Source organism: Macaca nemestrina, chromosome 5 (assembly GCF_043159975.1).
Source record: "Macaca nemestrina isolate mMacNem1 chromosome 5, mMacNem.hap1, whole genome shotgun sequence".
Classification (NCBI taxonomy): domain Eukaryota; kingdom Metazoa; phylum Chordata; class Mammalia; order Primates; family Cercopithecidae; genus Macaca; species Macaca nemestrina.
Genome location: NC_092129.1, coordinates 159,200,925 through 159,215,866, shown reverse-complemented (window position 1 = coordinate 159,215,866; position 14,942 = coordinate 159,200,925). Strand labels below are relative to the sequence as shown.

General features: G+C 41.5%; 1 protein-coding gene across 10 annotated transcripts in view; it reads right to left on the bottom strand.

The window, feature by feature from the left end:
* The window catches only part of RIPOR2 (RHO family interacting cell polarization regulator 2), a 248,951-nt gene that overhangs the window by 66,381 nt on the left and 167,628 nt on the right, over nucleotides 1-14,942 (bottom strand). For 8 of the 10 annotated variants that reach the window (XM_071097513.1, XM_071097512.1, XM_071097517.1 and 5 more), the window contains 5 exons: nucleotides 7,091-7,217; nucleotides 5,039-5,194; nucleotides 4,275-4,353; nucleotides 2,282-2,305; nucleotides 488-541 (listed from right to left, as the gene is read on the bottom strand). In XM_071097513.1, the coding sequence (XP_070953614.1) occupies nucleotides 488-541; nucleotides 2,282-2,305; nucleotides 4,275-4,353; nucleotides 5,039-5,194; nucleotides 7,091-7,217 (440 nt within the window). Of the gene's footprint in view, nucleotides 1-487; nucleotides 542-2,281; nucleotides 2,306-4,274; nucleotides 4,354-5,038; nucleotides 5,195-7,090; nucleotides 7,218-8,345; nucleotides 8,668-14,942 lie in introns of those variants that run through there. The other 2 variants (XM_011742699.3, XM_011742700.3) reach the window with 1 other exon arrangement.

Sequence of the window (14,942 nt, the reverse complement as noted above, 5' to 3'; positions counted from 1 at the left end):
AAACCATGCTATATGAGGGAGAGTGGAAAGAACCAAGGGCTTGAGAGAGATTGAGGGAGGCGCTGAGACAGCGATCTTTTGGTAGTTACAAGGCCTTCATGAAGAAGTTTATGGGGTACCAAGTGTTATGTGGAACCAGAGTGTAAAGTCAGGCAAACATGAAGTTTTTTGTAGGGCTAGTTTGATTGATAGTTTAAGCACACTACACTGAGGCTGGAAGTCCTCCACCGGGCACTGTGCCTGTTACTTAGCACTTAATAAATGTTTGTGGAACTGAGGTAGAGCCAAAACTGTGCCGGGTCATCAGGCCTTCCATTCTTATTGTTCCTCCATCTTTAGTGCCCATTTGAGGACTTAATTGCTAGTCAGCTTGAGAGTCAATTGGATAGGAAGTTCTCCATGCACTAGATACTACGATCAGACCAAAGGTGTACTTGATTAGCAATAGAACTGAAAAACAGGCAATGAGAACAGGAACTTCAATTACCTTACTAATGTGAAACTCCAGGCGTCTCATGTATCTTTCAATTGTTTTAATTTGCTGGAATTAAAAGAAGTTTGAAAAAGTACAGTCATTTATAGTTCATTTGACTCAGGCTTGTGAGAATATCTTTATTATATCATACTCAAAAGTACTAGAAAATCCAATATATTTCTCCTTTCCTTCCCCTTTCCTCCTATCTTTGATGCTATTTTAGAGATTCACTAATACCAATTTGGATTTTTTTTTTTTTTGAGACAAAGTTTCATTCTTGTTGCCCAGGCTAGAGCATAATGGCGCGATCTCGGCTCACCGCAACCTCTGCCTCCTGGGTTCAAGCGATTCTCCTGCCTCAGCCTCTTGAGTAGCTGGCATTACAGGCACCCGCCACCACACCTGCCTAATTTTTGTATATTTAGTAGAGACGGGGTTTCTCCATGTTGACCAGGCAGGTCTTGAACTTCTGACCTCAGGTGATCCACCCACCTTAGCCTCCCAAAGTGCTGAGATTACAGACATGAGCCACTGTGCTTGGCCCTGGAAATTTATTTTTGTAATATTGAATAAATATTCTGAGATGTGAACTTGAATTAGTTATCGGAATCCTTGTGTTTAACAAGGAGAAAGGCCAATCCGATGGAAGTCATTAGGTTCTGACAGAATAGTATCATATGGGAGTATATTTAAATTTCTTCATAATAATATATTTTATCTTCTAAGATTGTTTTTTTTTCCCATTCACATTTTAGTGTCTCTGAAATTGGGGTGCATTTTACAATTGCTACTGGCAGACGGCTGTCTGTACAAGCTCAAAGATAATCATAGTTGTTCATGTGTCATCTCTTTGAGTTGTAATTATTATATGCATTTAATTTAATCGCCTTTTAAAATGTCTTCAAAAAGAATACACTATGATTCAGCATTGAAATAAAATTATTGTGCACATAGGAAGGCATGGAGCAGCATCATATATAAATTTTTTAAAAAAGAAAGAAAAAAATCTGTGTCTAAATAGACCTAACAGTTTTCTTGATAACTATAAAATACAAATTTTAGGTGAAATGAAACAACTGTCAGATTTTAACTGGAATCCTTTTTTTCTCTTCATGGCACATGAAATAATGGTTCATTTTCTAATCAACGATGACTTAGATGTGATGAAGTATAGTAATTTATATTCAGAGACAACACAGGTAAAGGCCTCCAAACGCTTGGGAAGTTCTTAAACTTATCAAAACACAAACTTATCAAAACACTACAACCCAGTGGCATTTTTATGGACGTGACCTTAAACACTTTATTTAATCTATAGATCACAGTACTTGTATTATCCTCATTAAACAAGAGTATGCATTTTTCCAGGATTCGAAAAACTATCAGTTCTCTAGGATTTTACTGTCCCTAACAAGGTCTGCCATTGACTTCTCAAGGATGCAGAGTTCTATTTTATATTTTGAGACAGGGTTTTGCTCTCTCACCCAGGCTCTTGGAGTGCAGTGGGTGCAATCATGGCTCACTGCAGCCTTGACCTCCTGGCTTCAGGTGATCCTCCCACCTCAGCCTCCTGGGTAGCTGGGACCACAGGCACACACCACCATGCCTGGATAATGTTTTATATTTCATTTTTTGGTAGAGATGGGATTTTGCCACATTGCCCAGGCAGGTCTCGGACTCCTAGGCTCAAGCAATCCACCCACCTTGGCCTCCCAAAGTGCTGGGATTACAGGTGTGAGCCACCGCGCCCAGCAAGGATGCAGAATTTTTTTCTTATTAGCACCCCAACACAGAATGGCAACTTACCTTGTCTAGTTCATACAGCACACCCTACAATAAAAAAAGGAATATCTGCATTTAAACATCATCCTCCAAAAGGTTACCCATCTTAACAGAATGATTTAGCACACATTTCCACATTATCTGTGGAAATAATAATCAGCTCTACAAAATTCGACTGGATATTTTACATTTGCTTTAAAAGAATAAAACCTTGGGTTATTTTAAATACCAGTAAGAGTACATTTAAGAGCTGACATTTATTTACACTCTGTTTCTAGCATTGCATGCAGTCCTCCCTGCCCCTTGCGATCTTTAAAGTTTTCACTTGCTTTGAGCTCTCCTATCCTACCTATTGAGGGGCATAGAAATTCACGGTCATTAAAAAAAATTTAAAATAAATGGTATGAATATAAAACATAGAAGTGGCGTATGTGTTAAAAAATACTTGCCTCGCTGTCTAAGCAAATAAAATTGATATTTAAGAAGAGTTCTCTTTTTTTTTTTTTTGAGACAGAGTTTCGCTCTTGTTGCCCAGGCTGGAGTGCAGTGGCGTGATCTCGGCTCACCACAACCTCCGCCTCTCTGGTTCAAGTGATTCTCCCACCTCAGCCTCTCGAGTAGCTGGGATTACAGTGCCTGCCACCATGCCCAGCTAATTTTTGTATTTTTAGTAGAGACAGGGTCTCGCCATGTTGGCCAGGCTGGTCTTGAATTCCTGACCTCGGGTGATCCACCCGCCTCGGCCTCCCAAAGTGCTGGGGATTACAGGCGTGAGTCACCACGTCCGGCCTTAAGAAGAGTCCCTGAGACTGTGATAAGCTTTTCTCAAATGGTTTTTAAAGCCAGCTCATTTCCTGTGTGCTCACAGTATCATAGTATAATCAGTGCACTATCCTTGTATCCTCCAATTGAAGGATTTTTAAGGAACAGGAGGTCTTGGCAGAAGCCCCTGCGTTTGTTCACCGTTGTTTTCCAGGAGGGACATTTGCAGCCACTGAGGATAGTCAAGGGCATTCACCAGCTCTGAAAGCCCTGACACAAGGGGTTCCACACAGATGCAGGCAATTTATATCCTAACATCAGTAGAACATAAAAATTGTTAACATTGATAAAGCCTTGAATCTCTAAGCCTTTGAAAAGGACAACAGTATACATTTGAGCACATTTCCTACAAAAGAAAAAGATAGCAGCTATGAGTGTCTAGTTGCACCCCCTAGGAATACGTTGAGTTTTCTTGGGCTGATTTCTTGAAACAGTAAGGTATAGTATCTAGAGCTGAACAAAACCATTTAAAATAGTGTAGACATTAGAACCACCTCTTCAATCACACAAGTCCTCACAGATTCATTAGAATAGAAGAAATTTGCAACATAACATGTACTTGATCTGGTCTAAGAACTCTAACTTCTCATAGTGGTTACACCTTTCAGCCTCTTTTCCCTCCCTGATTTTACTGATTATATTTTAAAAAATTGGAGACAAAGTAAAAGTTCTAGATTCCAAATTCTTTATATTAATTTTTTATATTTTTTAAAAACAGAGACAGGGTCTCACTTTATTGCCCAGGCTGGGCTCGAACTCCTGGCCTCAAGCGTTCCTCCCACCTTGGCTTCCCAAAGTGTTGGGATAACAGGCATAAGCTACTGTGCCTGGACCCAAATTCTGTATGTACTAACAATATGCTAGGAAAACTTCAACTTCTCATTTTGTTATATTATTTGGGAGGGTGGTAGAGAACATTAAAATTTTTTTTCCTGATTATAAAGTTTCATGAAGATAGACATTTAAAAAATGATCTCATAAACATGCTTGGAAAATATTGAAAAGTATTAAGTAGAACACATTAAGAAGAAAACATACCCTTCTTTTTCCTTCTAAGACATACTGGGGGATGCAGATAGTACTCTGCCCCTTGGATCTCCTCTTCTTAAACATTCCTCCCCAGCCCCATCGAGTAAAATAAGGTATTTGGCTAAAAAGAACAGTGTTAACATCCTAATGACTGGATAGTACCTACCAGGCGAGAGTTTCTTTTCATATCTTTTAACTGAGCTGTCAACTTGTCCAGCTCCGTCTGGTGAACCTCCAGATATTCACTGCAAAGATAAGACAAGATGTAATCGTAATCTCTGCGCCTGTTAAGTGGAATCTGGTGCTGTTGCTGACTTTTCCTTCTCAAAGGGGATTAAGAATTGAACCTTGCTCTGTAGTTGGGGAGGAGGCTTTGTATTTTCCCAATCTTTCAACATTTGGAAAGCTCTAGCAGTGGCACTGGATACTATCCAGCTGGGAAAGTAGAAAAGGAGAAAAAGGCTGAAAGTCGAGAAAAGAAAAACCAATGTGGGAGGCAAGGGGCAAGATGTCTGCAGAGTCAGCCCTGGCTCTGGCCTCACAGAATTCTATCTAGTCAAATAGAACAAATAGTGAATGTCCCACTGCACAGTAGGGAAGTCTTATTCTGGGTTCACAATCCCTGTAAGATATCAGGGAGGTTTCAGAACCCTCCTTCAGCAATCTCTAGAATGGATATGTCTGTCCATCATTGTTTAAGTGAAACTCAATACTGCACAGGGTTCCAGGTCTCCATCAATGTTATGAATATGATGTGGAATACCAACATATTTCCCATCTTTGGGACTTACGTCAGGCTTCCCTAATTGTGGTGCAAGAATAAAATACGTCCTACCAAAATATACATCTAAAAAATGATCTCATAAGACCAGCTTTTCTCTGACCCCTTGGGTCTTTCCTTAAAGTACATTATCAGGTTCAAGTTCTTACTCAAGTCCATTTTTCAAGGCCCTGTAGACTTCTTCCACCCTTTTAGGCTGAGGCTCTTTGGGGGGATTGTTGTTTTTGTGGCCTAAATTGTGCATTTTCTTCAGTTTGGCCTGAGGCTTCTTGAGAGCGGAGGAATTTTCAATGAAGGAGTTACACCTATGGAAAGAAAAAAAGAACAGAAGAAATTGTGAGGATTGGGCTTCCAAAAGGATTTGACCAAAGAAAAATGTCTTCTATTATTTACTTATTTGTTTTAGAGACAGTCTTCCTCTGTCATCCAGGCTGGAGTGTGGTAGTGTGATCATAGCTCACTGCAGCCTTGAACTCCCGGGCTCATGAGCTCAAGCGATCCTCAGCCTCCCAAGTAGCATGTACCACCACACCCAGCTGAATAGTTTGTTGTTGTTTTTAAAGAGAGGGGGTCTCACTTTGGTGTCCAGGGTAAAGTGCAGTGGTGTGATCATAGCTCACTGCAGCCTTGAACTCCTGGGCTTGAGTGATCCTCCTGCCTCAGCCTCCCGAGGAACTGGGACCACAGGCATGCACCAGCATGCCTGGCTAATTATTATTATTATTATTTTGTAGAGATAGAATCTGGCTTCAGGCAATCCTCCTGCTGTGGCCTCTGTTTTTAAAAACTTTTTTTTTTGTAGAGATGGGGTCTTGCTATGTTGCCCAGACTGGTCTTGATCTCTTGGCTTCCAGCAATCTCCAGCATTAGACTCTCAAAGTGCTGGGATTACAGGCATGAGCCACTGCGCCTGACCAATAAATGTCTTTGTAATCATCTTGTGTTCACATTAGTGTCCTTTGCAGAAGGTAATGTTCCCAGATCTGAGCCATCCTGCATTTAGTTTCTTAGTATTAGATTTGTTAACTGCTGAAACCAGAAAGCTTTGTTGGGCAGAGGCTACCTAGAGTCAAAGTCTGGCTTCAGGGAATGTGTATTCTGAGTGAAAATGTATTGCTTTTCTAAAACATCATAGGAAGTTAAGGGCAAAGAGCTCCAGGTGGACATAATGAACAGGCAGAAGGATATAATCTAACTAAAAAAATACATGTACTATGCAATTTTAGGTACAAGTGTCTATGAAATTCAATGAGGATGTGAATAAATCCTTTTTGATAAGGGACCATAAGCATGACAAATAGCTAATTCTATATGACATTAAAATACATGTAGCTTTTTTTTAAGCTTTATTTTTAGGAAGTAAATTACTGACTAGGTATAACTTATAAAATTTCAACATCTCTAGTAGTGTCAGGGATACAGCTTGCAGCGGTAAGATGGATATCTGATAACTTAAAACCAGAGTACCGATCTGATTAGGAGATGCAGAGGCTAGGCCACTCACTGACCCAGTTATCAGCAGGAAAGCTGAGATCTCCGAGGCCGGAAGCTGCCTACTGCACCCCTCCCAGGTTAGTTATTCGTTATAATCCCCGCCATCACCGTGTGCACAACTGGGACAATACAGGTCAAACAAAGCACATGGGGACCCTCAGAGGGCAAAGACTTTTATGACAACAGAAAAACTGAAGATAAACTTGGTTACATGTTGCTTATTCACTATCTGTTCTTTCTTTCTTGAGTTCCCCTAAGTCCTGGTTCAGATGAGAGGAGATTCACAAAACTAGAAAGACTCACTTTGGCAATCCTGTCTGAATGACACCTGCTCCCCAGAGTCAATCTGCAGAGGCATAGTCATTATCCACTGCACGACTTCATAGCACACATAGTCTCCAAAGTCTGAGTGCAATGGAAAATGCGCTTCAAAAAGGGGTGGAAGTAGGGGTAGTGAGAGGTCTATGCATATATCACTGGTTTGTCCTAAATCCTTAGCCATCATCCTTGCAGGAGGAATTCTAAATGATAGAAAATAAACTATAGCACTTAATTTTTGGTACATCCTTTCCATAAAAAAGATTAAAATAGTGGGTGCGGGCGCAGGGGGAGGATGATGAGGCCGAATGCACACAGACCCTCCTCACAACATCAAAGTTCACTTCCTTGGCAAGCTGCACCCCGGGAGAGAACCACACAGTACTTGCCTGGATCGCCTTTCCTGGAGGCCGCTGAAACCCGCAAAGGACTGGCTTCTAATGATCCCATTGGGCCCTCCAGGCGAAAAAGACTGGGATCCTACCAACATGATTTCCGGGAGTCTGGTCGGTAGTCCTAGAAGACAGTGGAAAGATCATGACAATTTACAGGCAGGTTCAGACAGAAGATGCACTAAGCTTGTCAATAATGATAAAGGCTGTAAAGTAAGCCATGAGACTGTTAAGTGCTTGTGAGGTTCTTTATTATGGAGTGTCCTGAAGACAAAGGGCTCAACTCTCAAAAGAATAAAAAAGATACCTATCTACCTAGATGAAAATAAATATAGCCGGGGCGCAGCAGCTCACGCCTGTAATCCCAGCACTTTGGGAGGCCGAGGCGGGTGGATCACCTGAGGTCAGGAGTTCAAGACCAGCCTGGCCAACCTGGTGAAACCCCGTCTCTACTAAAAATACAAAATTAGCCGGGCGTGGTGGCGCATGCCTGTAATCCTAACTACTCGGGAGGCTGAGGCAGGAGAATGGCTTGAACCCGGAAGGCGAAGGTTGCGGTGAGCCGAGATCGCCCTACTACACTCCAGCCTGGGCAAAAAGAGCAAAACTCTGTCTAAAAAAAAAAAAGTAAATATAAATTATACAAAACTACAAAACTGCCCATCACTCTAGGTTTCCTTCAAGATTTTTTTTTTAAACAAGGTTCAACCACACCCTCAAAAACATGAAAACTGTTGCAACATTAACCTCCATTCGACAATAAAAACACACAAATAGGCCAAGTCAAAGTTTCAGATAAATCATGCATCGAACTGAAAACACAGTCAAGTCTTAAGGCGGAATTCTACACCTAGGGGTCACAAGGCTAAAACACTAGGTTTCTTTAGTGATGAACTTACTAAACTAGCTCTCCCTTTCTATCTTTAAGAATATTCTGAAAGGTAAGATTGTGCCACTACTATGACAGTGCAAAGTAAGAAGGGTAAAGGGAGTGCTCACAAAAGAAGTGATAATCTAGGTTAGATAAGAACACAAGGGCCAGGGGAAGGTAAGAGGAAAATACAGCAGAAAGCGCACAACCTGTATTTCAGTCGTTTGCTTGGCTTTTGTGAGGACTTACCACAACAGACCAAGAAGCATTGTCAAAACACAACTTCAGCTGAACAGAAGCCCAGGGCTAGTTCCCCCAAAGGATGCCCCTGGAACTGTTAGGTAATTCTATTCCTTTTAGATCAGGAGTCAAAGCACATACCATTGTCTTAGCAGGTGACTTCAATCCAGAGAGGGGGACAGGCCAGCAGGAAAAAGGGGAAATAGTTACGGCCCAGATTGAGGACTCCAAAGTGGGCAGACACCAAATCGGTATGTTTGCAGAGTGTCGACAACTGCCCTTTAAAGACTCAATGAAAAAGAAAGAAAAGCTAAAAAACAACAGCGGCAGAACTCTCTGGTAGTACATCCAGATGTAATGGAAAGACCAATTTCACCAGACCTTCCTCAAAGCTGAGCGAAGCAGCTCAGGAAGGAAGGCAGTTTGAGCGAGTTACTTCCCCAGAGACAGAAGGACAAACAGACCCCTCCCCCATGCTACTGCAGGTTTTTAAATCCCCTCCCTCCCTCTCCAGGAGAGAGCAGCCCTGGAGTTTGTATGCATTCTTGCGAGGTACAGGTGCTGACTCACTTGGCTACAGGTCTGGCAATTGGTTGCTCTTTCATCCAGGTGAGATGCAAATCCCACACTAGCTGGGGAGGAGCAGCTTACATTTTAGGGCATTCTCCAGAATTTTAGAAATAATGAAGAAGTATGAGCAGTAAAAGTAATAAGTAGGGCACAAATGGTTAGACAAAATGCAGGTGCAGATAAGGTTCTCTCTGGTTACTTCTCCCCAGCCTCAAGGCTCAAAAAACTCCTAATTCTGTTATAAATAATTTTTTGATACCACAAGGAAATAGCATTTGAACATAAATTTAATTTTCTCAGCAAGGCAATTTTTACTTCTATAGAAGGGTGCAACTTGCGAATGGAGTAATGGTGAGAGCACACCTGGACAGGGGAGGGGCAGGAGTTCTTATTCCTGATGCAGGGCCCTACTGCTGTGTCATTCCCCTATTGGCTAGGGTTGGACTGCACAGTCTAAGCCAATTCTGATTGACTGTTTTAAAGAGAGTAAGGGTATGAGCCAGAGTGGTGGGGTGGGTAGTTTGGCAGGAGGGATGGTTAGAAACAGGTAACTAAAGGTGACTTAGGTCAGAGCAGGTGACCAGGTGTGACTCAAGTCAAACAGGTGACCAGGATGAGTCAGGACGGAGCAGGTGACCAGGGGAACAAATGTGAACTACTGATTAGGACTGGTGGTAAAGCTATTTACTGAAACTAGGAGCAAGGAGAGAAAGACAACCAGAAGGTTAAACTTTAAAATGGAGAATCAAAGAATAAGAGAGCTGAACACACTGACATACTGATTCTTCAAAGAGAAGCTTGGGGTTCACTATATTTAACAATTCCTTTAAATCCTTAATGAGGTTCTCCTCCGTGCTCTCTGCTGGTTACTAAGAAATCTGTCTACATTTCTTTGAGGGGACCTTTCTTAGGTTCATAAAGCATGCCTGTGGTATCACTGTATACCATGCAAACTTCTAATAAACTATAGTGCTTTCTTGATATTTCTGTTCTTTCTGTACTCAATTTGACAACCAAGCACCCACCTTAATGTCTCAATTTGGCAAATTTTAGTATTCTATCTTATTTTGTAAATTATTGTTCAATATATCTATTGTATCACAGACACTCTTTGATCAAAGGAAAAAACTTAGAGTATTTGAAATATTTAACTGTATAGTTATCTCATACCTCCTAGAAATTATATTTTTCAAGCCAATTTTCCCCCCCTTATCCATTGGATCACTGTAGTTTAAATTACTGATGGCTGGCTCCTATCCCCAGGCACTGTTTAATTAATATGGGGTATCACCTGGGTATGGGGAGGTGTGTAAAGTCCCCAGGTGATTCTGATGTTCATCAGTGTTTGGGAGCCACTGACTTCAGAGTTTTGATTGAACAATCAGTTGCACTAGTGATAGGCAGAAAAAAGAGGAAAGAAAAGAAAAATACCAAGTTCATTGCAAATTTAAGACTTCTGTTAAAATAATCTGCTACAATTAATCAATTCCAACTCTTTCACTAAATGAATTAAACACTGGAGAGTAAAACATATGTACCAGATTGTAAAATAATTTTCCTTCTTCCTCATTTTTTGTAACAGGTGAACAAGGTTCTCAAAATCAGAACAAATGTCTGTCCAGGATCCTAAGATTGTCAAATGCTTTGGGAGGGGGAATAATGCTCAGAAACTTTTCATTAAATTTATGGTTGGGCACAGTGGCTCATGCTTGTAATCCCAGCACTTTGGGAGGCCGAGGTGGGTGGATCATCTGAGGTCAGGAGTTCGAGACCAGCCTGACCAACATGGTGGAACCACCCCGCCCGCCCCCCCCGCCCCCCCCCCCCCCCCCCCCCGTCTCTACTGAAAATACAAAAATTAGCCGGGGGGCGTGGTGACTGGTTGCCTGTAATCCCAGCTATTGAGATTACAGAGGCTGAGGCAGCAGAATCGCTTGAACCTGGGAGGTGGCGGCTGCCGTGAGACAAGACCACGCCACTGCACTTCAGCCTGGTGACAGTGTGAGACTCTATCTCAAAATAAATAAATAATCAAGAAACTTTTCACTAAATTTACATTTGGAACTGCGGCCACTAGGAATGTGACTGGGGTGAGCAGTTTTGTTTTGTTTTGCCTTTGTTGTCTTAGAAATGATCATTATCTATCAGGAAAGAATTTGGCCCAGAGCTGGTTTAGGCTGAGATCTCTCTGTCTTGACATCAGTTCCCCTAAAAGGTGACACATGGCCTAAGGAGAGTCATAAAACAAGCATGCACACACACAAAGTCTGGCTCTGGACGAAATAAAAGGAGGAGGTTGGGGTAGGGTAGTGTAGAAGGTATTAGGGACAAAAGTATACAAAACACTCCCTTCCCCAGACCTCCCAAGTCTGATGGAAGGGTGGTAGTTCTTTGCTACTATTCTTCCAGCTTCCCCAGCTCTTCTCCAGTTGCAACTGATCTTGCACCTCTTCGTTATCAACTGTCATTCTATTGACCAGTCCACTCCTACCTCTTAGCGCCTTATATCTTTAGGTTGTTCCCTGGCTTCCTAGAAGTCCCAAAGACCTGGTCTGTCCCCAGCTTTCAGCAAAACTGCCTCTAAAATTTTCAGGTTTGAAGGATTTCATTGCCCCTGCCAGAGTAATCTGCATTTTAATAGCCGGTGCTCCACTGAACCAAAAGCCTTAACCTAAAGAAAGGACTACAGTAGAATTGCAGTATTACTGCTGGTAGGGATGTAAAGTGGAATTAAATTTTTGAAGAACAATTTGGCAGTATCTGTTTAAGCTGCAAAACATACTAATCCTTTAACGGGACACTTCTTTGATAGCTCTTCCAGGGAAATACCCAAATGCATGAAGAGGCATATACAGGGATATTCATCACAGGCAATGTTAATAGTAATGGAAAAATAGGAAATGATATAAATGTTAGTCATTACAGGAATGGTTGACACTCAAAATTATGGGAGAGAACATTATGTAGCAGTTAAAAACAACATGGCCACATAGAAAGATCCTCAGGATAAATTGCAGAATGAAACAGAGTGTGATAGCAGGAATGCTAAAAACAAAACTATATAAAACTACGAACACAAATAGAAAAGTTCTGAAAGTATACAGAGTCTATGGAGAGGTGGGATTGAGTGGTAGTCAGAAACATTTTAATTTTTTCTGTATTGTATTTTTATACAGAAAATGTATTTGTGTATTATTCGTATAATGTAAAATTCTGTTTTGAAATTGCAGACATTTGGAGTTGCCTAGAAATGGAAGTGAAGGGGAGACAGAGCTCATAAACAAGATCATATAACTGTTGAGTAATAACTGTATTTATGTAATTGTTTATATTTATCAGCCTTGCAGAGGAGATATACGATTGCCAAGAAATATTGTATAGGCTTATAATAAATTCTGATTACATCAGAACTATTTAGATTTCCTGATGAAGTCCTTATTATGAGTTCTGAGCTATGTAACAAGTTCGATATTTTTGTCTGCAAAACATTTAGAGCTGGGCTTGTACTCCTGGTAACATGCACTATACCTGATACATACCCGATATATACTCTGTGTTCACCAGTTCACCAGATGCCATATCTATTAAGCAAGAAATCCCACATAAAACACAACTCAGGCCAGGTGCGGTGGCTCACGCCTGTGATCCCAGCACTTTGGGAGGCCGAGGCAGGTGGATCATGAGATCAGGAGTTTGAGACCAGATTGGCCAACATAGTGAAACCCTGTCTCCACTAAAAGTACAAAAAAATTAGCTGGGCGTGGTGGTGGGTGCCTGTAATCCCAGCTGCTCAGGAGGCTGAGGCAGGAGAATTGCTTGAACCTGGGAGGCAGAGGTTGCAGTGAGCCGAGATCACACCATTGCACTCCAGCCTGGGCGGCTAGGGCTTTGAAAAATGTTTCCAGTCTCTAAGTTATTGACGTCTCACCTGTTCTTTTGGAAAATTCCAGCATAACTAACATTCATTTTTGTGCATTAAATCCCAGAAAGGACTCAAATCCTAGGCAAACGGTGAGGCTGCTATGGTTTGCTCTTCACTTGGCTTTGTTGCAGGAGGCCCTGGCTGTCATACTAGGTTGCCACCCGTGCCCTGCCATTTCTATAACCAATGAGAACAACACAACAGGGTCTTTCTGGAAGGAATCCCAAGCACCTTTACTAAGGGTTGAACAAATCCTACCATTCCCAGCTGAGCCTCTAGGCGCAGAACCCTGAAAGCCACAGCTGTTTCTCTTCCCGATTTCTTCATACAATGAAAACCACTGCCTTCTCTCTTGACTATGCAGTGTTAAGTTCCAATTAAACACATATCAGGGTCTTTTGAAATTATAGTAAGTATAAGATTTTATATGTTCTTGTATGAATGCTGTGATACAGGTACACTGGGCTTTGGTGGATGCTATGAGCAACCGCCTGACCCAAACATCTTGTGTCTATTTAAATTAGAAGGTAGCTCATCAAATCAGCAGGCGGTTTTTGGACAAGAACACTGAATCTGAAGATAGAAGGGGGCTGAAGCAGATAAAAAGAGAACAAGGGATTTCCCCTCACCCATCAGGTCTCGGGCTCTGATTGGACCAGAAATAAAGGGTGGAATATGATTGCAGTTCAGGGGAAGAATTTGCAGCTCCTTGGAGAGCTTGGAGATAACCTGTCTACTAAGAATAAAGGACAGGAATCAATCTTGGAGGGCTGCTTGGAGGATGGGTGATGAAGGACATCCGTCATGTAGCAGGCCTGTGCAGTAGGCCCTAAAGTGCAGCTCATGGTAGTACCCCCAGTAGAAGTATAAAAGTGATGGGAAAATGTTTGGAACGTCCGGTCTAGGTGATGGTTCTACTTCTCCCTATATTTTTATGAACTGGCATTCTGGCTTATGTTTTCATGTGTGTTTGATTAGCTTGAGTTAGCAAGCCTCTCTCTTCAGATTTCAACAATTTCACCAGGAGACGGGTAAGGCTAGGTATGCTAAAGTAAGAATCCTGATTGCCAGGCCAATGGCTGACCTCCTTTCAACATCTGCCAGGTGTGAATCTTCAAACTCACTTGTTCAGAGTAGAAGTGCTGGAGGCATTGATTAACCTGTAAGGCAACTGGGCAAAGTCAGCTAGAAGGAATGCTAGTTAATTGTTAGAGTTAAGAATACTGAGACTCATTAAAGAAAATACGATTCAGTAGGTTATTTTTAGTTTTTACAAGCACAAAAGCACTCTCTCATATTAGGAAAACACAGAAAAGTAGAAAGAAGGCAGTGTAGGGAGCAGAGAAGAACCATACTGTTTGTACCATACAAAAACAACCACCGGGGGAATTTTGTTCTGTTAAATTTTCTCCAGCTCTTCCCTTCTCATATAAAGCATAATAATTTGAGCATATTGCATGCAAAATTTTGTATCCTGCTTTTTCTATCGGATTCTTTTTTTAGAGCTATGCCGAGGGGGCTATAAATTAGCTTTTTAACAAAGCTATCTTTAAAAGGATACTCAAGTCTACCCCATATTCCATGTGCTCCTTTGAATAATAAGAGGAAAACCAACCAGTCCACATTAAATGTGCCTTTTATTTCTGATTTTTCAGATATGGCAGTTTGGCCAGAAGCAAAAGAAAACTCCTGCAAGGATGAGACCAGGGCTTTTCTATGAGAAGCAAGAGACCACGTGATCATCTGTTCCTGCTTGAGTTGCAGGACATCAAACATCATGAAATTAAAACAACAAAAATACAATAGCTAGATGCTACTGTCTTAACCCTTATGGTGTTTTCCTTTTTTAAAAATTTAACCAAATCTTCTATCGAATTAAGAATACAAACAGGCAATTCTGAGAGAGCCTTACTGATAGAAAATATGAGAGACATCTGTGATTTCTGAATGACATGAGTAAGGATATCTCAATTCTCACCAAGGCATTTCTCATGGGGGCCAAACGTCAACTTCGAAACCCATAGTTGTCACAGTTACAAAGCTATGCCATCTCCATAAGCTAGACTGAGACCAAACCCTCTGAGACAAGACAATTGACCCATAGATCAGTTGGCTGTAGCTGGGGTGACATGCTGGCAAAAGTAAAAAATTCCACAATCAATTTAAGTGTTTGCCTAAGGCCAGGGACAGGAGCAGGCAAGGAAGCAGGGAAAACTTTTGGGGGTGGTGGAAGTGTTCTAAAACCA